The sequence below is a fragment of the Protopterus annectens genome, chromosome 6.part0 (genome assembly GCF_019279795.1).
Source record: "Protopterus annectens isolate FY-2018-M chromosome 6.part0, PAN1.0, whole genome shotgun sequence".
NCBI lineage: Eukaryota > Metazoa > Chordata > Ceratodontiformes > Protopteridae > Protopterus > Protopterus annectens.
Genome location: NC_056737.1, coordinates 1,119,919,801 through 1,119,946,779, shown reverse-complemented (window position 1 = coordinate 1,119,946,779; position 26,979 = coordinate 1,119,919,801). Strand labels below are relative to the sequence as shown.

Here is a 26,979-nt window from a genome sequence, read left to right as displayed (position 1 = left end):
GTCCTTAAGGAGAATAACAACTGTACAGAATATTATATTAAACAGCATAAAGTATTTCAAAACATTAGACAATACAGGAATGGAAAAAGGAGATTCAGCCAAAAGGGATGAGACCAAGTTGGGGTATAGAAATAGGCAACCAGGTTTGTAATTTATTGGAGAAAACTGGCAAAGGAACCAAGTTTTTGGGAGCAAATAACTAGAGAGGGAAATGTAATAGAGTGTGATGAGGCTAAGAGGAGGTTTGGACAGCAGGTTACAGGCTACCCTCCGTACTAGGGATTGCTAACACATATATGGATAATTAGTAGGGCATGTATAATATTTTATGATGGCTATAAAAAATCAATCAGAGAAGGTTAGAAAAGATTGGTAGGAAATACTGGAAAAGCAATCTACAAAGGAACAATGAGAGGACATCTGTATACCTCCCAAGTACGCAACAAGGTTCAGGATTTAAGCTTGAATATGTTTGCATAGGTATTTTTACACACCACACTTCACAGAATTTTTCATCAAGTAGGCAGCAAATGCTAGAGTTAGAAAAGGAAAGACTGAGGTAACTGAGAACATGTTTTTTAAGAGTGTAATGAGTTGGCAGATTTTAAAAATTCAGTACAGAGAACTTTATCAGAAATACTGTGGTGCTAATGGCTGCAACTAAGGAAACTATTCTTCTGAGATGAGACAAAGGGTTAGAAAGTACAGTTGTGTACACTTACCATAAATATAGATGTCTGAGTGTATTCACTGTTGCAGTCATCACACTTCGGTTATCTGCCTGCCAGAAGCCCTCTTTCGGCCCGAATACCAGAGTCTTGGGATTTCTGCATCGGATGCTGTCGCCTCTTCCGTGACATCAGGGGTATAAAACATGCAGTCAATGCCACTACATCAGTTTTTTTTTTTTTGCCCAAGATGTCAGGAGCCCCCAAAATAGGAAGCAATCACATGATGTGGAACACCTCCAATAAAAAGGAAATATCATTGCCATAAGATATGGCCAAAAAAGAGGATAGGTAGAAAGTACAGAAAAGACAGGGGGCTGGAGGGAGGGTAACCAGGACTGCAACAGTGAATACACTTGAACATCTACATTTACGGTAAGTGTACACAACTGTACTATGTTCTTCGTATTTCACTGTTGCAGTCATCACACTTGGGTTGATTCTTAAAGCTGAGGAAGGGTGGAGGCAGTCATGAAGTATTAGAGCTGGCTAGCAGGCCTTATAAGACTGCTGTGGTAAAAATCCAGCTCTGGATTTAGAAAAGATAGGTAAGTGGTAATACTTAGTGAAGGTGTGTACAGAACTCCAGGTTGCAGCTTCCAGGAAGTTCCTGGTAGGGACTCCACTGAGAAATGCTGTAGAGGATGAGGTAGCCCTACTGGAATGAGGTCTGATCCCCTGTGGGGTAGGATTTCCATAGTGTTTGTAGCAGAAATGGATACAGTGTGCTATCTATTTAGAAATGATTTGCTTTGAAATGGCATTGCTTTCTGCCCCTGTATCAAAGCTGACTAGCAGCTGGTCAAATTTTCTGAAAGGTTTAGTCCTGTCAGGTAGAACCTGAGCTGTCTGTGCACGTCTAATGACTGCAGGATCCTTTCACCTTTATTCTGAAGATTAGGAAAAAAGTTGGTACATGGATGAAATGGTTTAATGCCACACTGGATACCACCTTGGGCATAAATGATGGGTTAGCCCTGAGGGAAACCTTGTCCACATGGAAGATAATGAAGGGTTCCACAGCCATAAGGATCTGTAACTCAGACACTCTTCTTGGTGAAGTGATGGCTAGAAGTAAGGCTGTTTTCCAAGAAAGGATTTTTAACTCTGCTGTAGCAGCAAGCTCAAAAGGGGGGAGGGTGAGCTTCTCTAGTACAAAGTTAAGGTCCCAGGCAGGAGCAGGAGCTCTCCTTGGTGGTCTTAAATTGTCAGCTCCTCTCAAGAACTGTTTGATCAGAGGGTGAGAGAAGAGTGGTGGCTCAGTATTGTAATGAACTGAGATGGCATGAATCTTAATTGATGAGAAGGATAGGCCTTTGTGGAGCAGCTCTGATAGATAATCTAGTATTTGAGGTAAGGTGGGCATGGCTGTGTCCTTTCCTTGAGACTGGCTCCAAGAACAGTATCTTCTCCACTTTTCTGAATTGTATTTCCTAGTACTAGGCCTCCTTGCCTCAAGGATAACATCCAGCACCTGTTTTCTGAGGATTGCTGGTGATGTATTCAGGGAATAAGCCAGGCTGCAAAGTTCAGGGTTTACAGCTGAGGATGCAAAATCTGTCCCTCCTGCTGGCAGCAGAGCTGGGGGGGGGGTCTGATGTAGGTGCCAGGGTGGCACTGCTGTCAGACTGCGTAGGAGTGGGTATCAGTGCTGGTGTGGCCAGTCTGGTGCAATAAGGATTGTCCCTGGCTTGTCCTGTTTGATCTTGAGAAGTACTTTTTGAAAGGAGGGGCAGAGGGGGAAAGGCATAGATTGAGAGGTTTTCCCATGCAAAGGATAGGGCATCCACTATCCATGCATGGCTGTAGGGAGTTCTGGTGCAAAATTTGCTCAGTTGATGGTTTTGGGGGGAAGCAAAGAGGTCCACTTCTGGTGTCCCCCACCTGTGGATTACAAGTTTGAATGAGTTGGGTTCCAGTTTCCACTCGTATGGGTCCATTAGATTTCTGCTTAAGTCGCCTGCCAGTTAATTTTGTTTGCCTGGCAGGAACTGAGCTTGCATGTGCACTTGATTGCTCAAGGCTGTGCTCCACAGAGTCATGGCTAAGCTGCAGAGTGGGTAGGAATGAGTTCCCCCCTGCTTGTTTATGTACCACATAACTATGGTGTTGTCTGTCTTTATCAAAAGTTGTCCTGGCAGGATAAGGTATTTGAAGGATGTCAGTGCATTCTGTACAGCTAACATTTCTTTTTGATTGATATGCAGGTGAATTTGCCCTGGGTTCCATTTGCCTTGAATGCATTTGCCTGCCATGTGAGCTCCCCATGCATAGTCTGATGCGTTTGTTGTCAGGGTTTGGGTGGCGGGGGGTTGAGTGAAAGGGAGTCCTTTGTTGTGGTTGCAAGCCTCTGGCCACCAAAGGAACTCTGTCCTTAGGCAAGGAATGATAGGAATCACTGCTTCCAGGTCCTGGGAATGTTGACACCAGAGACTTTTTAAGTACTATTGAAGTTTCCTCATATGCATTCTTGCATACGGAATTAGGAGAATGCATGAGGCCATGAACCGTAGGGCTTGCAGTATTTTTCTTGCAGATAGCCGGGTTTAGGTGGCCAGTAGTTTGAAGTAATTTGTCAAATAGACCTGCTTTTCTGGAGTGAGGAATGCCATCTGGGAAGTTGTGTTCATGCTTGCTCCCAGGAATACACTCTTTTGGCTGGGTACCAAATGTGATTTCTTTTCATTGATGGTATACCGCAGAGAAGTTAGGAGTCTCTTTACAAATGTCAGGTGCTGAAGTAGCAAATCCTGACTGTCTGCCTGAATCAGGCAATCGTCCAAGTACGGGTAAAGTTGAATATTTCTCTGCCTGCAGTATGCAATGGCTGGAGCCAGGCACTTTGAGCAGTAGATAAGCCAAAGGGAAGTGCAGAGAACTGATAGTGCATACAGCCTGCCCTGAAACGTAGATATTTCCTGCAAGATTCCCTTATGGAGATGTGCAGATAAGCTTCTTTTAAGTCTACGGTGACGAGCCAGGAGTCTTTGGCTAGCATAGGAAGTAGCTGCTGGAGTGTAAGCATTTTGAATTTTGGTACCACCAGGAAAAAGTTAAGAATGGACAGATCCAGAATAGGGAGCAAAGAGTTCTCTTTTCTAGGCAGCAGGCACAGTCTGGAGTAAAAACCCTGTCCCCTTTTCTCTGTTGAAACAGGTTGAATAGCCCTGATACTGAGAAGAGAAAGTACTTGCTTTTGGGCCTCTGCCCACTGGTTTGGAGGAAGGTCTGGCAATCCATTTGGGACTAGCAGTGAGTGGAAGTAGAATCTGTATCCCTGAGATACAATGTTTAAGACCCATCGGTCCTGGGTAATATACTGCCAGTTTTTTGCATGTAGGGCGAGTTTTCCTCCTAGGGGTGCAAGTACTTGGGCATGGCTGGGAAGGATGAAGGATAAGTCATTGTGAACTTTTTCCATATGGGGGTGGCTTACCACTCCCTGTTTTTGAGGAGGGAGCACTCCATTGTTTAGATCTGTGCATACCCTGAGACTGTAGTCTTTGTGGTCTGTTGTCGCTGGGTTTGGACTGAGAAGGTCTGGGAGGGACTGGAAAGGACCAATTTTTTGAAGGCCAATGCCTACTGAATCTAGGTACCTGTACCTGTACAAATCTTGAACAGTTTGCATAGATTTAGCTTTTTCCTCCATCTTTTTAAGAACTTCTTTTGCTTTTGAGCCAAACAAACATTCTTAGTTTAATGGAGCACCTAGTAATTTTGCTTTGACATGGTCTGGCAAGATTTGTTCATTCAGCCAAGCATGCCTTCTCAGAACAGACCCAGTGACAGCAGCCCTGCACGATGCTTCTAAGGCATCAAAACCACACTGCAAAGTATTTTTACCAACTTGGTTAGCAGAATGCATTAACTCTTGTAAGTCTTTATTTTCTGCACAATCAGGAATCAACAAAATGTTTTGTTTAATTAGTTCCATAACATGTTGCTGGTACTTCAACATATGAAACTGGCAATTTAAAGCCCTGATGGCAAGAGTTGCAGAGGTATATACCTTCTTACCCCATCTGTCTAAAGCCTTAGAATCCCTGTCCGAAGGGGTAGGGGTTTTGCCCATAGCAGCCTTAATACATTTAGGTCCCTGGGAAATGTTCTCTGGATCCGCAGTGGAATTTTTAAAGAGAAATCTGTAGTACCTGTCAGGCTTTCTAGGAGCTGGTGGTAAAGTATCAGGGGTAAGACTGGATTCCATGAAGACATCATCTACAATATCCAGGACAGGGGGTATAGCTAGAGGCCTATGCTGAGGCAAGTCTAAAAATTCCCTGAGTCTCTTTTTGGATTGTGGGTAGTCCTGGCATCCTCAACGGAAATGCTCTCTTAGGGTATGCAAGGTTTCCCGAAAGAAAAGTCCTCTGGGGGGAGCAGAGGGAATGGAATCCTCTGCGTCTGAGTCCTCATAGGTAGATAAGGGTATGTCCTGGTAATCACAGGGGTCAGAGTCATCGGTATCATGGTCTGTAGAATGAGAAGGAAAATCAATTCTTTGTCTTTTAGAGGGGGAAGGCTGGCTTCCCCTAACTGAAGTAACAAGGTCTTCAGCCATTCTAAGCATTTGTTTCTGTGGCATGGGAGCTTGAGAATGCGCTTTGGTCATCGGTTTCCTAGGTGTAGTGCGAACTCTGGGCCTGAGAAATTCAGTAGTTTTAGTCATGAATGAAGTAGTCAGTTTAATACTAACATCGGAAGGTCTGAATACACCCTACAAAACCGGTGCCTGCACAGCGGCTCCGGACCCATCCAAGGTACAGACATCTGCAGGTTCCATAGTCGATGAAGCATCTCGCGGCATACCGGTCTCTGAATGGGTCTCAGTAGAGGCCTGTGCATCTGTAAAAGCGAGTAACAGGGGCTGCAAAAGCGATTCATTGAGTACCGGTGGACCGGCAACTAACTTAACGGAAGCGGAGGCGGCAGTTTTGGACCTATGCGGTCTGTCTCTGTCTTTATCCTTGCATTTTTTTTGGAAGATCAGTAGTCGGACGGCTTATCAAAGCCATTTCAGAATACGGTGAACGAGAGTGAAAGAATTCAGCGACAAAAATAGTTCGCCGACGAATAGTTCGGGTGTTGAACAAAGCACAAAACCGACAACAAGGGACATCATGGTCTGGGCCTAAACAGGTGACACAATAAGAATGAAAATCTCTGTGAGGTATTTGCTTTCCACAAGCAAGATAATTGTTTATTTTTTCTGACATCGGTTAGAGCAAGAAAAAAGGATCCTCAACGGGGTACTTAGCTTTAGAAGACTTCAGGTTTGAAATTCGAAAAACGATAATTTCAGGTAGCGGCCAACCGGCACTTGTGAACTGCTTCTGCTTTGGGCTCCCGTGCAGCAAGAAAAGCTGATGTAATGACGTCGGCTACATGTTTTAGATCTTTGACTTCATGGAAGAGGCGACAGCATCCGATGCAGAAATCCCAAGACTCTGGTATTCGGGTCGACTGAAGGCTACCTGCAGGCAGATAACCCAAGCGTGATGACTGCAACAGTGAAACACGAAGAACATCTGCCTAGACATAGTACGGCCTTATTAAGTTTAATTCTGTTGGCTGACAAAAAACAATTACTAGAAAATGTAAATCAAAATCTAAACCAACTATAAATGAAGTAGTGAATGGTGTTGAAGATTTAGATTGGTGGTGTAGAAAAGAGAAGAAGCAAATAAATAGAAACAACTGGAATTTTAGGAACAATACATGCAGAATAATATTTAGAAGAAGGAGTGAGATTTGAAAGAAGGTAAGAACTGAACAATTTATGTAATGTCGGAGTGGTTCGGGTTGGGAGGGTGGCCTGATGGTTAAGGTGTTTGCCTGACAAATGCAAGGTGCAGGGTTTGAGTCTCACAAGGGATAATTGGCTAGACTTAAAATGGTTCACAAGGGCAGTTAGCTTAGTACTAATCTATGACTCTGTGAACCTATGAGTGGATGATAATTGTCAAAAAGGAAAACAAATGTATTCTGCAAGAAAATAATGCCAATGTCACTGTGGTTTGCTTCCTATTAATATGTTTACCCAAAACACTGTAAACTAGGATTTAATTTTTTAGAGGACCAACAGAGCAGCTGACAGCATCTCTTGATAACAAACAACAATGGCACTGAAACTGGCAATACTGTGCAACATATACAGGACCTTTATTAGGCAGTGAGGAGGCTTAGAACAGAGCACCTCGCTGACCCTCTTCAAGCGCAGCCTTGATGAGTGGTTGGGAAACCACAAATTCGTCCCAGGGGTTCCACCTGTGTCCCTCACTGACAGGAGCAACAGGTGCTGACTGAGGTTTCTTTCTGGGGATAAACTCTTGGCTAGGCTTGTAAGGGCCGCAGGGCCATTAGCCTAGTAACCTCCTATGATCCTATAAAAAGAGTATAAGGTGAATGGTGGGAGCCTAAAGGCCCAAAATACAGGAGGAACTCCTTGATATCAACAATCAAGTCCTCGGCAGGTTATACAAAGTGCACCCCTCTCAATAAATGGGCATTGAGGATCTTGTTCTTTAGTTCCTCCTTTAAGGAGTACAAGCACAGCCACGTCATCTTATGTAGGCACACATGAGCTTGTAGCCCAAGCTAAATCAGCAGCATAATCAAATTATAAGACAGGTGGTACTTTACGGTGAAAGTCTCCAACAGGGCCTGATAAAGACTTCCCTTCTGTGCAGACTTGGGGAGGTATTCAAGCTTACCTAGAGAGTCTTCTTTAACAACAAGCTGGAATCGAGAGCAGTGATAAGAAGATCTGAACGTCAAAAGCAGCTGGAATCGAGAGCAGTGATAAGAAGATCTGAACGCCAAAAGCAGCTGGAATCAAGAGCAGTGATAAGAAGATCTGAACGTCAAAAGCACAGACCCACTGCTGGCTGTAGGCAAGACAGGAAAATGCTGTGGCTGCAGTGAGTCAGAGGTCTGCCGACAGCCGTCGTTGTTTTAATGGACAAGTCATTGTGCCTTCAGTCTGCCTCGATGGCAACTCAAATGGCTGTCTCAAGTGGGGAGGAGACATAACCCAGAGTTTCTAGAAACTCTTCTTCCAAACTCTACTATGAACTTCTGGGAAAATGGAAAGGCCCAATGCCAGTACAAGCTGCTCTTTACAAGTCACATGGCATCTCCAAAGGATCATCTGGTGGACAGGTGTACATGGGTTAGAAACAGTTCCTGGTCACCTGAGAGACTATATCCTCAGGAAACTCAGACTTAGTTTAGCTGCCAAAGTGAGAGGGAAGATCACGGCCTTTCTAATAGAAGCAAATACTGACATGAAGTACTGTGCATGTCAGAACGGTGCCTGAAATTAACAGACCACACACCAACACTTGATTATACACCAGTTGAAGCTGGCACACCATAAAAGGGTCACTACACAGACTGGCACTGGCTTCAGACCAAAAACATTAATGAAGTAATCATGTACTTACAATTCAATTTACCATCAGAGAAGAAACATCTGCTTTATGTCAAAGCCTTGGGATGTAAGCCTAGTATTGGATGACTTAGTGATCTCTCCTACAGTCTGACATGCAAGCAAACCAGACCTGGAGGGAGTCATTGCAAAAGGAATATGCTTAGTCCAGAATGCTACTAATCCATACCAAGGTGACTCAGGGGACCATTTCTGATTAGTCGGGTCAGTCAGTGGTTCCAAGCAGTCATCGGGGGGGGGAAGGTGAAACACTGTTGGACTGCAATGACCCCCCCCCCAAGAGACAGAGAGAGCAGAGAGTGGGCCTCCCTCATTCTCCTTATCCTCCAACAACGCTGTGGATGTGTTCAGGCTCAAGCCTCATTACCAAATGGCCATCTCTTTACCAACAAAACATTCATCCGGCTGTAGGGAGAACTTACAAAAGACAGTTCATGTCTTGACCTGTTCTCTATGTGTTTGACATTGTGGTAATGTTGCAACTAACATCTGGAGGTGCGAGGAAGACTATCCTCTGATTTCCAAATGAAAAGTGCCTGACAGCTACTATGTCAATGATTGTAAAAGAGATGAATAACTTTCTTCTTTGTTCTTAATTAGCCCAGATGAACATTTTGCATTTACCGCAGGTGACTTCTTCCCCACTGTGCATGTCCATCAATCTATCCATCCACAACCCAGTTTTCCCATCTTTCCACATGGGTTCGGAGTGTCACTTCAACAGTGACAATCAGCTAGTGCCAAACTTTACACTGCTGAGTATCTAGTCTTGCCGCTGCAATCCTTCTATACCACACACATACCTGTTCGCATGCACACACAGGAATGGTCAATTTAGACTGTTCAATCCACCCACTTCAAGTCTTTGGACTGTGAGAGGAAACCGGAGCACCTGGAGGAAACCCAAGTAAACAAAGGGAGGCCATCCCAGCCAAGAATCAAACTGGGGAACCTCTTATTGTGAGGCAACAATGCTATCAGCTGTGCCACTGTGCATGTCTTAGCTGGGAATCTAAAAGTCATATGGACACTTACTCTTGTTGCTCGGACACACAGATGCAGCAGGATTTCGACAATGATACAAAATATCACAATCTCGATGGTGTGACTATCAAAAAAAGGAAATGCATATGCAGAATAATGAGGTTGGTATAGTAGGCTTTGGCAAGTGCAGCAGCGATCTCACATAATATGGTGAGATCTATGTCTCATAGTTCCACAGTGAGAGGTTCAATCCTGACCTTTACTCATTGGATGTGTTAAATTTTACATGTTCTCCATGTGTCTGTGTGGGCCTTGTCTGGGCACTTCATTTTCTTCCCATCTTCCAAAAATATGGCAGTTTATAATAGTGTGGGGTGCAGTGGCAGAAATCTCATACAGTGCTGTGTTGAGAGCCCACCCAAAAAAGCAAGGAAGTACCACTTCTATAGGGATATGCATGAGGCAAACTTACGTGAAACAGGGGAACAATGAGTCTGCCCTCAATGTCAAGAACCAAAACTAAAATATGAATGGATAGTCAATGATATGATCAATCCTGCAGTAAGACATTGGATGTGTGATGGGCTTTAGCTGTCACAAGCAATTCCCTAACAAATAGGAAGGAAAGTGTATAAATTAATTCATAGGAGATTGCTAGGCTATCTACCTGGAGGTCATTTTAAGCCTAGCCATTTCAACCCAATGTAATACCATACAGGTACTAGTCAATACCCAAAACTGCATTTAGTGATGATTGCCCATGCCCAGGAGAGTTGTGGGTGCTATCCCCAAGTAAGAATTTATGGTGCCCCATCCACTCATCCAGGTTCCTCTTGAACAGTGTCATAGAGGTGCTCTGTTTCACATGAATTGGTAGCCTGTTCCAAAGATGTGGCAGTCACTGGGAGATAAATCTGTCTCTCCAGCATACCCTAATTAAGTCACAGGCCATATTTAAGTCCCTGGAATGGGTGGCCCTAGACCCACTTGATTTATGGATATGCAGTAAGTACATTAGGTTTGGGTGTTGGGTTGCTCTCTAGGCCAGGCATAAGTCTCCCCTAAGAAGTTTATATGATATGGAGTACAGCGACAGGGATTTTAGTCTGTCCATGTAAGGCACATGCTAGAGGCCCTTTATCTTCTTTGTTAGAAACCTCTGAGGTCTCTATAATTGCTGTAGGGCTTAGTACGGTGCATACCGAATGGGGCATCACACTCAATTATGGGCAGCATAAGTGCTGAGTATAGGGGGTTATAACTTCTTTTGCTCTCGAGGCAATACTTTTACTAATCAAGTGAGCTACGTGGAAAGCTTTCCTTAAAATGGTAGTCACAAGGTGGTCGAAGTTAAGGTCACGGTCAATCTGTGATCCCAGGTCCCTTACCACTACATGGGTACTAAGGGTATTGTTAATGATATGATAGCATGAAGGGACATTGTTTGCACTGAAAGGAATGATGATGCATTTCTTTGCATTTAGTTTGAGACTGTCACTAATACAACAGTCGTTGACCTGTGTGAGACCATCCTGCAGTATACTGCCATCATTTGGGGATTCAATGATTGCACCGAGTTTGCAGTCATCTGTAAGTGTGGTCAGCCAAACCCCTTAGTTTTGACCTGAACGTCTGAAAAGTATATACCAAACCCTAGGAGGCCCAGCACTGATAACAGGTCTGCTGGTTGATATGGAATCACTCAATTTGATAAGTTCTTATCAACTTGGTAACCCATCTTACAACACAGGTGTTTACATTCAATTTTTCTAAGTTTATCGATAATGCTTGAATGTAGGATTGTGTCAAAAGCCTTTGCCAAGTCGAGGTATGCTGTGTGCACAGATGTGCCCTCATCAACGGCCTTGGTCATACTTTCAAAAAAATCCACCAGATTTAACAGGAAGGATCTGCTCTTCATGAAGCCGAATTAGGTGGGATCCAGGGTTTGGAGGTCACCTATATCTTTACTTATGAGGTCCATAATGATACATTCCATGGCCTTACAGATGAGTCTGTTCAGGCTTATGGGTCTGTAATTCCCTGTGTCTGTTGCTAGGGCCACCTTTGTGGAGAGGAATAACTGTAGCTGTTCTCCATTCTGTAGGAACAAACCCTGTGGTTAAGGGTACTTAGTGGTGATGCTAGTTCATGTTTTAGCCTGTTTGGAAGACAGCCTGGGATGTCATATGGTCCCATAGAGGTCGTGTTGTTTGCCCTGGACAGGGTGCTTTAAGGACCTGCTCTTCAGATATGTAAGATGGGGGAAGGGATGTTGTAAGTTAAGAGGGGATAAGGGAGTGAAATTTTAACCAAACCTATCTGCTAGCAGGTTCGCTATCTCTGTGGGGTCAGTGTGTGTGATGCCGTTGGCCACCAGTTCTGAACATGATTGGGTCCTACCCTTTAGGTTATTTGATAACTATATCTTAAAACTGAGGAGGGGGCTTTTCCATTACTGGGTCCTTGCCTTTAGGTTATTTGATAACTATATCTTAAGGCTGAGGAGAGGGCTTTTCCATTACTGGGTCCTTGCCTTTGTTTTCTTGGACAGCACATTTTTGCATTTATTGTAAAGTCTGTTGATGCTGGAAGTCCACCATGGCAGCTTGATTTTACTTGGGGCTCTTGCTTTGATTCTATCTAGTACAGCCGAGTAAATACACTTATGCAAGTGATTGTACAGAGCTCTAGTGCAAGCTTTGGGGTAGTTACCACTATCAGCTTAGGGTAGGGCTTGGAATGCATTTATATCTTCACCTACAGGGGTATAGTTTGCCTTGGTGAAGTTTTTTAGTCTGATTTCACCCTTTGTGAGTCCTGGTGTTAGTGTCAGTTCTAAGGTGACTGACTTGTGGTCAGTTTTAACTAATGAGGGTCCAACAGCTGCATCAGTGCACCTGTTTGACATGTTGATGAGGACCAGATCTAGAAAGTACAGTTGTGTAGACTTAACCAGAAATGTAGATGTTCAAGTGCATTTAATGTTGCAGTCATCACACTTGGGTCATCTGCCTGCAGGTAGCTCTCAGTCGACCCGAATACCAGAGTCTTGGGATTTCTGTGTCGGATGCGGTCGCTTCTTCCATGATGTCAGGTTGTCAGGGGTATAAAACATGCAGCCGACGCCATTACATCAGTTTTTCTTGCCCCAGATGTCAGGAGCCCCAGAAATAGGAAGCAATTACATGGTGTGGAACACCCCCAGTAAAAAGTAAATACTGTTGTTATAAGATATGGCCAAAAAAAGGATAGGTAGAAAGTATAGAGGTCAGGGGGCTGGAGGGACGGTAACCAGGGCTGCAACAGTGAATACACTTGAACATCTACATTTATGGTAAGTGTACACAACTGTACCATGTTCTTCATGTTTCATTGTTGCAGTCATCACACTTGGGTTGATTCCCAAAGCTGAGGAAGGGTGGAGACAGTCAGGAAGCATTAGGGGTGGCTAGAAGGCCTTGTATGACTGCTGTGGCAAATCCAGCTCTGGATTTAGAAAGGATAGGTAAGTGGTAATGCTTGGTGAAGGTGTGTACAGAACTCCAGGTTGCAGCTTCCAGGATGAACCTGGTAGGGACTCCCCCGAGAAATGCTGTAGAGATTGAGGTAGCCCTAGTAGAATGAGTTCTGATCCCCTGTGGGGTAGGTTTTCCATGGTGTTTGTAGCAGAAATGGATGCATTATGCTATCCATTTAGAAATGGTTTGCTTTGAAATGGCCTTGCCTCTGCCCCTGTAGCAAAGCTGATTAGCAGCTGGTCAGATTTTCTGAAAGGTTTAGCCCTGTCCAGGTAGAACCTAAGCTGCTTGTGCACATCCAGGGAGTGAAGAATCCTTTCCCTTTTATTCTGAGGATTAAAGAAAAAGGTTGGCAAATGAATGGATTGGTTTAAAGCCACACTAGATACCACCTTGGGAATAAATGAGGGGTTAGTCCTGAGGGAAACCCTGTCCACATGGAAGATAATGAAGGGTTCCACGGCCATAACGGCCTGCAATTCAGATACTCTTCTTGCTGAAGTGATGGCTAGAAGTAAAGCTGTTTTCCAAGAGAGGAATTTTAACTCTGTTGTGGCAGCAGGTTCATAGGGAGGAAGTGTGAGCTTCTCCAGTACAACGTTAAGGTCCCAGGCTGGAGTGGGAGCTCTCCTGGGGGGGGGGGGGGGTCTTAAATTTTTGGCTTCTCTCAGGAACTGTTTGACCACAGGGTGAGAGAAGAGGGGAGGCTCAGTACTGTAATGAGCTGAGATGGCAGAGGCATGAATCTTAATTGAAGAGAAGGAGATGCCTTTGTGGAGCAGTTCTGTTAGGTAATTTAGGATTTGAGGTAAGCTGGGCACGGTTGTGTCCATTCCCTGAGACTGGCTCCAAGAACAGTATCTTTTCCACTTTTCTGAATAGGATTTCCTAAGTACTAGGCCTCCTTGCCTCAAGGATGACATCCAGCACCTGTTTACTGAGGGTTGCTGGAGATGTGTTCAGGGGATGAGCCAGGCTGATAGGTTCAGGGTTTGCAGCGGAGGATGCAAAATCTGGCTCTGCTGGGACAGCAGGGAAGGGATCTGAGGAAGGTGACATGGTGGCACTACTGTCAGACTGCGCAGAAGTGGGTACCAGTGCTGGCGTGGCCAGTCTGGTGCAATCAGAATTGCCCTTGGCTTGTCCTGTTTGATCTTTAGTAGAACCTTCGAGAGAAGGGGCAGAGGAGGAAAGGCACAGATTGAGAGGTTTTCCCATGTACAGAACAGGGCATCCATTTTCCATGCTTGGCTGTGGGGAGTTCTGGTACAATATTTGATTGTTCTGCGGGGAAGCAAAGAGGTCCACCTCTGGTGTCCTCCACCTGTGGATCAAAAGCTTGAATGATTTGGGTTCCAGTTTCCACTCGTGTGGGTCCATTGGATTTCTGCTTAAGTCATATGCCAGTGAGTTTTGTTTGCCTGGAAGGAATAGAGCTTGCAGGTGTACTTGATTGCTCAAGGCTGTGTTCCACAGAGCCATGGCTAACCTGCAGAGTGGGTAGGAATGGGTTCCCCCGCTTGTTTATGTACCACATAACTGTGGTGTTGTCTGTCTTTATCAATAGTTGCCCTGGAAGAATAAGGTATTTGAAGGCTGTCAGTGCATTCTGTACAGCTAACATTTCTTTCTGATTGATATGCAGGTGCATTTGTTTTGGATTCCATTTGCCTTGAATGCATTTTCCTGCCATGTGAGCCCCCCCATGCACAGACTGATGCATCTGTTGTTAGGGTTTGGGCGGCGGGGGGGGGGGGGTTGAGTAAAAGGGAGTCCCTTGTTGTGGTAGAAGGCCTCTGCCCACCAAAGAAACTCTGTCCTTAGACAAGGAATGATAGGAATCATTGTTTCCACGTCCTGAGAAAGTTGACACCAGAGACTTTTTAAGTACCACTGAAGTTTCCTCATATGCAATCTTGCATATGGAATTAGTAGAATGCAAGAGGCCATGAACCCTAGGGCTTGCAGTATTTTTCTTGCAGATAGCTGGGTTTGGGTGGCCAGTAGACTGAAGTAGTTTGTCAAATAAATCTGTTTTTCTGGAGTGAGGAATGCCATCTGGGAAGTTGTATTCAAGCTTTCTCCCAGGAATACAATCTTTTGGCTGGGTACCAGATGTGATTTCTTTTCACTGATGGTATACCCCAGTGAAGTTAGAAGTCTCTTTACAAATGTCATAAAAATCCAGTAAAAAACAAAAATTCCCCCTGTGCTGTGGTGAACTGTCTCAAACAGTAAACAGAAGCAAAAACAAAGACAGTATGGTCACCAAAATCAGCTTTTGGGAAAATGATGAGTCCACGAGTAAATAAATTCCAAATTTCGACCTCTCTTTAATAGGCAAACAATAAAAATAACAAAACAAATAAAATAAGAGTCCCTTAAAATCCACACGATAAGCGCTCGGCTTTATACATACTAAATGAATAAATGTGGATGTTGCAGCACTTGTAAATACATCAATAATGGTCCATATGTTACAGTACACAATTTTGGTAGGACTATAAGGTGTCCAGGGTTTTGCAATTGCAATACAAAAATGGTGATATACCTAGCAATTTGCCTTAGTTGTCCTACCTTTTATGTAGGTAAGACTATTAGAAAATTGAGACTGAGGATATTGGAACATGTTAGAGACATAAGAAATAAAAAAAACTACAAATGCACTTTATATGCATAGCCTGGAATGTACTAATTTTAAAAACTTCATATTCTTTGTCATTGACAGAATTCCTTATAACGACAAGGGTGGGGATGCAAAGACACTTCTGGAAGTTAAGGAGTGCCTTTGGCAATTAAGACTTGATGCCTCAAAATTTCCAGGCATCAATGAACATTTCAATTTCCAGTATATTAAAATATAGGTCCATTAACATATAATGTTTTCCAAAATCATTAAGGTATTAAAAAATTTTTGGAAGGTACTAAAATTTTAAAATTTATTATAATTTACTATAACTATATACTATTATGATTATTTATTTATACTACAACCAAATATACATATTTTATATTGTTTTGTATGTTATATTTATTCTAACAATAATATTAATTATATTTCTAGTACGGGCCGTATAGTGGTAATGGCTCACATTTGCCATTTTAGTAGTTTCATATTAGTTTATATTAGCTGTGTTTTGGTATTACTTCATTGGCAAGTTTATTGTTTTTATAACTTGTATTTTTGTTTTGTTTTTTACCTAAGCAGTTTTTAGATACACAACTAGATATATACATATATGTGTGTTCGTTTTTAAGTTTTTTTATGGTATTATGGGTCAGTTATTTGTATTTGTTATTTATATTTAATAATTATTATTCAGAACAGTATGGAGTACTAGATGTTTATACTTCTCAGTGCCATCAATGAGTTGTAAAGGGTGATTGGGTAATTACATTGGAGGCATGTACTATCTATGATATAAGTATTTGAATGTTATAACAGTTCACTTCTACTCTGAAGATGCCCTACATTGTAAAGGGAGAAAGCGCTTAGTACTGTTTTGTCTGTTGGTCCTATCCAGTTTCATTAAAGGCATTGTGTGCAGTCTATCCTGGGGCTCAGTTTATCTTTACAGGTTTACCACAATTTTGTTGTTTTCATTTATACTAATGAATTGGACTGGATACCAAGCCGGTCAATGTAAATATTTTGTATATATAGAGAATGGATGTATTATTATTTTTGGTTATTCCCCGTCCTTATAGACTTGATATCCTGCTTTGCAATCACAGCCTGGGACGTAGCCCATTGATATATGCTTGAACCGAAGTGATCGGCATTATGCACATTTTTGAGTCAAATATAATGGATGACTTTCAAGCAGCTCTTTCTATATAGTCTGTTTTAAAAGTTTTTAAACATTAGGCATCCATACTAAGGAAAGAGGCTGTAAGTGATGGTTGTGAGTAAGGAAAACAGATGAGCCATTGCCGATAATCAGTGATTGTATTTTTCCACCTTTGTGATTGGACGAGAATGCACCTTATTTGCATATTATGAGTCGTAATGAAAAAGGTTGAAAATGGAAGTACTTGTTTTTGTACATTAAGGAAAGAGGCTGTAGTGATGGTTGTGAGTAAGCAAGACAGATCGCCAATCAACAACGTTTGTATCTTTTCACATTTGTGATTGGATGTGAATGCACCTTATTTGCATATTACGAGTCGCAATGAAAAAGGTGGGAAACGGAAGTACTTGCTTTTGTATATGTAAATGAGGCAGAGGAGCAATACTATGGATTGGCTAGAAGCTATTTGTTCTGTGCATAGATTGGCTAGCAACACAGAGGAACATCTTTTAAAAATGAAAGTTAGTCCCATTTTTAAATCACGATCTGAGGAAGATTTTTATCGAAAGCGCTTATCGTGTGGATTTTAAGGGACTCTTATTTTATTTGTTTTGTTATTTTTATTGTTTGCCTATTAAAGAGAGGTCGAAATTTGGAATTTATTTACTCGTGGACTCATCATTTTCCCAAAAGCCGATTTTGGTGACCATACTCTGTCTTTGTTTTTGCTTCTCTTTACAAATGTCAGGTGCTGAAGTAACAATTCCTGACTGTCTGCCTGAATCAGGCAATCGTCCAAGTATGGGTAAATTTGAATTTTTCTTTGCCTGCAATATGCAATGGCTGGAGCTAGGCATTTTGTGAATACCCTGGGCTCAATAGATAAGCCAAATGGAAGTGCAGAGAACTGGCAGTGCATAGATAGAGCCTGCTCTGAAACGTAGATATTTCCTGCAAACTTCCCTTATGGGGATATGCAGATAAGCTTCTTTTACGTCTAGGGTGGCTAGCCAGGTGTCCATGGCTAGCACAGAAAGCAGCTGTTGGAGCGTAAGCATTTTGAATCTTGGAACCACCAGGAAGGTGTTGAGAATAGACAGATCCAGGATAGAGAGCCAAGAGTTTTCTTTTCTGGGTACCAGAAACAGACTGGAGTATAAAAACCTTGTCCCCTTTGCTCTGCTGGGACAGGTTGAATAACCTTGAAACTGAGAAGAGAAAGTACTTGCTTTTGGGCCTCTGCCCACTGGTTTGGGGGGAGGTCTGACCATCCTGCTTGGGGTTGGCAGTAAGTGGAAGTAGAATCTGTATCCCTGGGATACAATGTTCAAGACCTATCTGTCCTGGGTAATGTACTCCCAGTTTTTTGTGTGCAGGGCTAGTTTTCCTCCTAAGGGTGCAAGTACTTGGGCAAGGCTTGCAAGAGTGAAGGACAAGTCATTGTGAACTTTTTCCATAGGATGGTGGCTTACTACTCCCTGATTTTGAGGTGGGAGCACTCCATTGTTTAGATCTGTGCATACCCTGAGACTGTAGTCGTGGTGGTCTGCTGCCCCTGGGTTTGGGCTGAGAAGGTCTGGGAGGGACTGGGAAAGACCAGTTTTTAGAAGGCCAATGCCTACTGAATCTAGGTGGCTGTACCTGTAGGAAATCTTTAACAGTTTGCAGAGATTTAGCTTTTCCTCCATCTTTTTGAGGACTTCTGCTTTAGTGCCAAACAGACGGTCTTGGTTTAATGGAGCATCTAGTAATTTTGCTTTGACATGGTCTGGCAAGATTTGTTCCGTAAGGTAAGCATGCCTTCTAAGAACAGATCCAGTGAGAGCAGCCCTGCAAGATGCTTCTAAGGCACCAAAACCATACTGCAAAGTATGTTGTCCAACTTGGTTAGCAGAATGCATGAACTCTTGTAAATCTTTATGTTCTGCACAATAATTTTTTGTTTAATTATTTCCATAATATGTTGCTGAAACTTTAACATGTGAAAGTGGCAATTTAAAGCCCTGATGGCAAGAGTAGCAGAGGTGTATACCTTCTTACCCCATATGTCCAAAGCCCTAGAATCCTTGTCCGAAGGGGTAGGGGTTTTGGCTGTAATAGCCTTAATGCCTTTAGGTCCCAGGGAAATGGTCTCTGGATCCGCAGTAGGATTTTTAAAATAGGGATTTGAGAGAGTAAAGTACTCTGTAGTACCTGTCAGGTTTCCTGGGAGCTGGTGGCAAAGTATCAGGGGTAAGACTGGATTCCATAAAGACATCATCTACAATTTCCAAAACAGGAGTGATAGCTGGAGGCCCATGCTGAGGGAAGTTTAAAAATTCTCTGAGTCTCTTTTTGGACTGTGGGTAGTCCTGGCACTCCCAAGAGGAAATGCTCTCTGAGGGTATGCAGTGTTTCACCGAAAGAAAAATCCTCTGGTGGGGAAGCAGAGGGAATGGAATCCTCTGCATCAGAATCCTCATAAGTAGATAAAGGTATACCCTGGTAATGAGAAGGGTCAGAGTCATCGGACTCATGATCTGAAGAATCAGAAGGAAAATCAGTTCTTGGTCTTTTAGAGGGGGAAGGCTGGTTTCCCCTAATTAAGGTAATAAGGTCTTCAGCCATTCTAAGCATTTGTTTCTGTGGCATGGGGCCCTGAGAATGCACTTTGGTTGCCGTTTTCCTAGGCGTAGTGCGAACTCTGTGCCTGAGAAATTCGGTATTTTTAGTTTGAAACTAAGTAGTCGGTTTAATATGAACATTGGAAGGCCCAAATACACCCTCAGAAGCCGGTGCCTGCACAGCGACTCCGGACCCATCCAAGGTAGAGACATCCACAGGTTTCATAATTGAAGAAGCATCTCACAGCATACCGGACTCCGAATGGGTCTCAGTAGAGGCCTGCAAATCTGTAGAAGCAGGTATCAGGGGCTGCGAAAGCGCCTCACTGAGTACCGGGCAGACTGGTGACTAGATTAACGGAAGCGTCGTCGGCAGTTTTGGACCTAAGCGGTCTGTCTCTGTCTTTATCTTTACATTTTTTCAGAAGATCGGTAGTCTGATGGCTTATCGAAGCCATTTTGGAACACAGAGAAGGAGAGAGAAAGAATTTAGAGACAAAAATAGCCTGACGACGAATAGTTCGGGTGTTGAACAGGGCACAAAACTGACAGCGAGGAACGTCGGGGTCTGGGCCTAAATAGGTGACGCAGTAAGAATGAAAATCTCTGTGAGGTTTTTGCTTTCCACAGGCAAGACAATTATTAATTTTTTCTGACATTGGTTAGAGCAAGAAAAAAGGATCCTCAACGGGGTACTTATCTTTTAGAAGACTTCAGGTCTGAAACTCAAAAAACGAAAATTTCAGGAGGCAGCCGACCGGCACTTGCGGACTGCTTCTGCTTCTGGCTCCGCTTGTCAAGAAAAGCTGATGTAATGGTGACGGCTGCATGTTTTATACCCCTGACGACCTGACGTCATGGAAGAAGTGACAGCATCCGATGCAGAAATCCCAAGACTTCGGTATTCGGGTCGACTGAGGGCTACCTGCAAGCAGATAACCCAAATGTGATAACTGCAACAGTGAAACATGAAGAACATTGTTTGTTTCTTTCATTGGGGTATAGACAATTTGCTCCAGGACATTTGAATTCACAAAGTCAAGGAACTTTTGTGCTAGCGAGTTGAGTTTGGGCTAAAACAGGTTTCCCAGTTGATGGTGGGATAACTGAAATCCCCAGTAACCAGTGTACTGTAAAATTTGGACTGTCTTCAGTTTGGTTAAGTAGGCTTCATGAGTGTTGTGACCCATGGAGGGGGAATCTATAACTGGCTAGGACTTGAATGGGGGTCTTACCCTCCGTAATCTGGACCTGGAGTAACTCCATGGAGTTGTCCAGTCTAACTAGACTGAGGTGAATTTATATCCAATACAGACTGAAACACTGCCTCCTTGGTTTTCACATGTTCATTTTGCATTCTGAAGGTGTGAAAGCCATTGTTGCCTTGCAGGGCCGGGGCTCTCTGAGCCTTAAATCAGGTTTCTGTGACTGCACAGATAGCTACATCTTCTGGTGACAGAAGTGTTTCCAGGGAGTGCTGTTTTTGGTTTAAGCTCCTAGCATTTAGCAGCATGACCCTTATTTTGTTCTGACTGGTTAATTTCATATTGGCAATGTTGTTTTCGAGACCTTGCTTACAAAAGGCACTATGGGGGAGGCAGGAGCCTTTGCCAGCAGCTGAAAGTCTAAGGGTGCCAGGTGCAAACCGTCTTTGGCAAAGCAGCGAGGTTTGTTGACCATGGCTTCCCAGGCAGACGGGAACAGGATCCCCTTGAAATGACACCAAAACTAAGCCAATTATTGAAATCGATCATTTTTTGTTTACACTGTGGCATCATTCTATGCGAGAGTAGTATGCTGCTCAAGGCTAGGGACATACCTGCCTGGGATACATACTCAGAGAGCGCAACCATGTCTCTCTTCACATAGTCCAATGAGGTACGTCTCAGGTCATTCACACCAACATGAACTATGACACAGTCATAACAGTACTTGTTGCTGAGATACCCAAGTACATGCGTGATTTGGCTAATCCTGGCACCGGACAGGCAGCTGACCATAACCTTCTCCTTGTCCAATTTGGTGAGTGGGACAGCCATGTGTCTCAGTATTGAGTCTCCAATGACAAGAAAACTTGTTTTTTTTGGTGTTACGCCTTACGGGCTTCTTGTGTGAGACATTGGTGTTGCTGTGTGTCATGGGTGCTGTGGAGACTGTGTTAGCTGTAGCAGACTTGTGTTCTGGAGATATCTTGTGTTTCGGTAAGTTTTTTAAGCACCGCGCATGTGGATTTACACATTTGATGTGTACTGTGTGTATGAGTAGTGTTATGTATATGAACAGTGGTACTACATGAATATGTAATGCTGGGTGAGTTGACAGCCTTTTCCGTGTTACTGTTTTGAGTGACACAGAGTGTGGATTCTAGATTCTTGGTGTAAATACATATGTTGCACTCTGTACTATACAGTGTTATTAGTAGAGGATTGTCTGTGTACGAGGCAACTGCTACACTGCTTCAAGATACCCAAGTCAAAAAGGTGGGCAGGACAATCAAGGGTAGTCCAATTGTCCATAATGCTAGGATGAAGACTGCTGTCACTAGGGGTGGCTTTTCAGAAATGATAACGGTGGAGCTTGGCAAATGGATATTTCTGCCTGGGTTTTAAGGGAAAATTTGTTAACTTTAGCCAGCTTTGGTGCACAATTTTGCAGTAGTGAGCCGTGCTGCATGACATGCAAACAAGCAGAAACCTGCTCAGATGCCAGGCCTAAATATCAGAAGCTAAAACCTGGGGGAAAAAAACTCAACAAAATTCAAAAGGATCAATGAGAATGCTTATTCCAAGCCCTAGACAAGCCTCCCTTTACTAGTCTGGTGCCAATCAAACACAATTCTCTCACAAAAGTGCAGAGAGGCCCCTTCCAATCCAAGACAGCCTGGAAAACGTGCTCAGAAAAAACAAACCACTACAAACAGTTTCAGAAGCAGCAGGCCTGGATCTGGACTATGCTACAACTACTAGCTACATTAGTTTCAGTGCAAATCACTAGAGAATATTTAACATGGCACAAAAATAGCACTGATACACTGAAAATGCTTAAAACAGCAGAACATCAGCCAGGAAGCTCTAAAGAATGATTTAAACAGTTAACGGATCGGTTAATTAAGTACTGCTTGGTGGGAAAACCAGAGCATGCAGAACAGACAGTTTTGAAACAGCGAAAAAATAGCAGTAAACACTTAAACAGTGAAAACAGCAATAACACTTGACTTTACAGGCACAGTGTAGCAGGAAACTGCAGTATAACAGTGCAGTTTAGTACACAGTAAATAAATACAGTATGAAAGTAGGCAGCAGAAAATAAAAAGTGCAGTAAATAGTACAAATAAGCAAAAAAAAAAATACATGGTTTTTTTTGAAGCTCAGAAGCCTCTAGTAGTCTGGTATCTCAGCTCAGAGTTGTGGCTGATAGCCCTCCTCACTTCAGCTCAGTACAAACAAGCAGAAACCTGCTCAGATGCAGGGCCTAAATACCAGAAGCTAAAACTTGAAAAAAAAAAAAAAAACTCTACAAAATTCAAAAGGACCAATGAGGATGCTTATTCCAAGCCTTACAGTGTCCCTTTAAAAGTCAGGTGCCAATCAAACACAATTCTCACTTGCGTTAGACAAATGCGTACTTAGAACTACACAATAGTGAAGCAACCAGCCCACAATCAAGAGGAAGTACAAGAGAATAAAACCACTACATAAAATGGTACCTGCATGAAAACTACATTAAACCTAATATAACATAACTGGCATTTTTAAACAAGGGAAAAAAGTATAGCATACATAACCTAAGCTTGGTTCCATCATGAAAATTAATTAGCATGCACAGAACAGGAATGGAATCAATCCTCACTGAATTAAACAGAAATACTAACCTGGTACGTTGAAACAGGGGAAGCAATATATGGTGTAAGAGAAGTCTGTGCAATCATTCTGTTTGTTGCAATACTGTACGGAGAATAGAACCTGAGGATGACAGAAAAAAAAAAAAACTTATTCTAAAGCCTCCCTATGAAAATTAAAACAACTCAACAGTAACATTACTGATTTTAGTACTTTAAAATTCAAACGTAGGAGGCTTACCCATTTGGTATAGCAGCTGTAGTGGGATCATATGTCAGGGTCATTCCAGCCTTGCAAAAAGAAATAAAAAAGCATGATTAATGTCAGAGGGTATGTGCATAAACTTTGATGCATTTGTTGACCCAGTTTTTGTTCGTCATGAAATCATGCACTTCCATGACAGGGCTGCTCCATGTTTCCACTGTTCAATGGGGTATGTAACTGCACTTACAGCCACTCTCTATCAACATGGACAGCAGAAGAGACAGGCAATGATGAAAGTACAGTTTTGTACCTACCATAAATGTAGATGTCCGATAGATATGCAACTGCAGTCATAACATATGGGTTGTCCTGCCTCAGGTAGCCCTCGGTCGGCCGAATTCCAAAGTCTGGGTCCGGCGTCGGCTGGTGTCGCCTCCTCTCCGACGTCAGAACGGCTGGAGTATAAAGGCATCGGCCGATGCCATCTTCTTCAGTGTTTCTTGCCCCAGATGCCAGGTGCCCTCCTAGGAAGGCTAGATTTGGTGAATGGATAAACAATTCCAGACATGAACAACAGTAATAAACAGATACACCATAGGAGGTACCCCCAGCTAATAGGAATAGGGGTAGTGGACCCATAAAGAAGGTTGCAGAGGGGTAGGAGGGTGGGAAAATCCGACTGCAGTTGCATATCTATCGGACATCTACATTTATGGTAGGTACAAAACTGTACTATGTCCTTCAAGAATGCAACTGCAGTCATAACATATGGGTTGAATACCATAGCCAATCTGGGGGTGGTTGGAACTAAGAAAGTGATGGTGTAGCTAAAATGCCCTGCAGGACTGCCGAAGCAAAGCCTGCTCGGGATCTGTAGTATAAAGGCAGGTTGTAATACTTGGTAAATGTATGCACGGAGCTCCATGTAGCAGCCTCTAGAATGTCCTTTGTAGCCACTCCTCTTAGGAAAGCTGTGGATGTGGCTATAGCTCTGGTGGAGTGTGGCCTAATATTGGCTGGCACACCTTTTCCATGAAAAGAGTAGCAGAATCTGATGCAGTGTCCAATCCATTTGGAAATTGTTTGTTTGGAGATTGCTTTTCCTTGTACTCCAGCAGCATAGGCTACAAACAGTTGGTCAGACTTTCTGGTGGCCTTAGTTCTGTCCAAGTAGTAGAGTAGTTGTCTGTGTATGTCCAAAGTATGCAGCAGTGCTTCCCCCCTGTTTTGAGGATTGGGGAAGAAAGTAGGCAGGTGAATGGCCTGATTTAGAGACACCCTGGAAATTACTTTTGGCATGAATGAAGGATTGGTTCTTAGAGAAACTCTGTCCTGATGAAAAATGAGAAAAGGAGGTACTGCCATGAGTGCCTGTATCTCCGAGACTCTTCTTGCTGATGTGATAGCCAATAGAAAAAACGTTTTCCATGAGAGAAATTGCATTTCTGAAGTTGCTGCTGGTTCAAAGGGAGGAAGAGTTAATTTTTCCCAGACGAAATTGAGGTGCGTGCAGGTACTGGCGGTTTCCTGGGGGGTTTGATATTCTTTATCCCTCTTAGGAACTGTCTTAGCAAAGGGTGTGAAAACACAGGTGGATCACAATTGTATTTTGCTGAGATTGCTGAGGCATGAATCTTTATGGAAGAATATGAGAGACCAGTATGAAACATTTCTGCCAAGTATTCCAATATCTGAGGTATACTCAAGACTGTTGTATCCTGACCCCTGTTAGCATTCCAGATGACGAATCTCTTCCACTTGGCTGTATAGATTTTTCTGGTGGAAGGTCTGCGTGCTTCCAGTAAGATCTCTTGAACTTTTTTGGAAAGAGAGATATCGGAAGGAGTTATGGTAGCCTCCAGGCTGTCAGATGCAATGTTTTCAGGTTTTGATGAACAGTCCTGTAATTGTGCTATGTTAGAAACAGTGGCCATAGGGGCAGAGGCCACGGCTTGGTCCGAGTTATGCTCAACAGCAATGGGTACCAGTCCTGCCTTGGCCAGTCTGGAGCTATCAAAATGCCTGTTGGTTGTTCTGCTTTGATCTTCAGTATCACCTTGGTCAGCAGTGGCAGAGGAGGGAATGCATAAATTGTTAGGGAATTCCAGCTGAAGGAGAGAGCATCCGTTTTCCAGGCTAGAGGATGGTGGGTCCTTGTACAGAACTTTTCCAGGTGATGATTCATGTGAGAAGCAAAGAGATCTATGTCCGGTCTTCCCCATGTCCTTGTTATTTGTGAGAAAATGTGAGGATGCAGCATCCATTCGTGTGGATCCAAGAAATTCCTGCTCAGCTTGTCTGCCAGAACATTGTCCTTGCCTGGCACAAACTGGGATTGCAAATGTATGTTCAGACTTAGGGATTTTTCCCAGAGAATCATTGTTAGTCTGCAGAGGGGATAAGAATGAGTGCCTCCCTGCTTGTTTATATACCACATCACAGTGGTGTTGTCTGTCCTTATTAACAAATGTCCTTGTTGAAGTGATTTTTCGAAATTCTCGATTGCATGTATCACTGCCAACATCTCTTTTTGCTTTATGTGCAGATGCCTTTCCCTTGGTGTCCACTGACCTTGAATGCATCTGCCTTCCATGTGCGCCCCCCATCCATGGTCTGAGGCGTCTGTTGTAATCATTTGACCTGCTTGAGGTTTGTTGAAAGACATGCCTTTGTTTAACTGACTTGCTTGAGCCCACCACAAAAATTCTCTTTGTAGACATGGAATGAGTGGGATTACGTCCTCTAGGCTTTGGCTGTGTTGGGACCATAAGTTTTTTAAATACCATTGCAGCTTTCTCATATGAAGTCTTGCCAAAGGTATCAGAAGAATGCAAGATGCCATGAACCCCAGGGCCTGCAGGACTTTCCTTGCAGTAAGCTGGGAGAACTTTGCTAGGCCTTTGAAGTATTCTGGTAACTGCTGTTGTTTTTCCTCTGTGAGATAAGCCATTTGTGTTTTTGTGTCTAGCTTGGCTCCTAGGAAAATAATTTGTTGGGATGGCAGGAGTCTTGATTTCTGAATGTTGATTGTGTATCCCAAGGCCTGTAGTAATTGAATGACATAGTCTAAGTTTGCAATCAAGGTTTGTTTGTTGTCTGCTTGTATGAGGCAGTCATCCAGGTAGGGGTATATTTGAATCCCCTGGAGTCTGCAGTGTGCCACTACTGATGCCAGGCATTTTGTGAACACTCTGGGTGCAGTAGATAAGCCAAACGGCAATGCTGAGAATTGATAATGCTCTGGCCCTGCAAGAAATCTGAGGTATCTTCTGCAACTGTGTCTGATGGGGACATGCAGGTATGCCTCCTTGAGGTCCAGAGTGACCAGCAAAGACCCCTTGCCCAGCATGGGAAGGAGTTGCTGCAACGTCAGCATTTTGAATTTTGGCACAATGAGATAAGTATTTAGAGTAGACAAGTCCAGTATAGGCCTCCGTTTGTTTTCCTTTCTTGGAACAAGGAACAGTCCTGAATAAAATCCCTGGCCTTGTTCCTGAGGAGGGACCTTTTCTATTGCTTTTATTTGTAACAGCTTTGAAACTTGAATTAGTGCCTCTGCCCTTTGATTTTGTGGCAGGTTTGGCATGCCTTGTCATTTTGGTAAAGTATGGAAGTGGAATCTGTAACCTTTGTCTATTAAATCCAGAATCCAGTTGTCCTTGGTTAAGATATGCCAGTTTTTTGAGAATAAGGATAATTTTCCGCCCAAGGGTGCTTCTCTTTGAGCCTTTGTAGGCGGTATGAAAGTCAAGTCATTGTGGTTGTACTTGTGGTGCAGCTGGGCTGCCTGTGCCACTTCTTTGATTTGGTGGTTGCCACTGGCGGCCCCTGTAGGAGCCTCGGTATTGCCCTCTAC

General features: G+C 43.2%; 1 protein-coding gene across 14 annotated transcripts in view; it reads right to left on the bottom strand.

The window, feature by feature from the left end:
• The window catches only part of RBMS1 (RNA binding motif single stranded interacting protein 1), a 1,922,565-nt gene that overhangs the window by 281,662 nt on the left and 1,613,924 nt on the right, over window positions 1–26,979 (bottom strand). For all 14 annotated transcript variants that reach the window (XM_044074729.1, XM_044074739.1, XM_044074730.1 and 11 more), the window contains 2 exons: window positions 23,160–23,209; window positions 22,952–23,042 (listed from right to left, as the gene is read on the bottom strand). In XM_044074729.1, coding sequence (XP_043930664.1) covers window positions 22,952–23,042; window positions 23,160–23,209 — 141 coding nt within the window. The remainder of the gene's footprint in view (window positions 1–22,951; window positions 23,043–23,159; window positions 23,210–26,979) is intronic.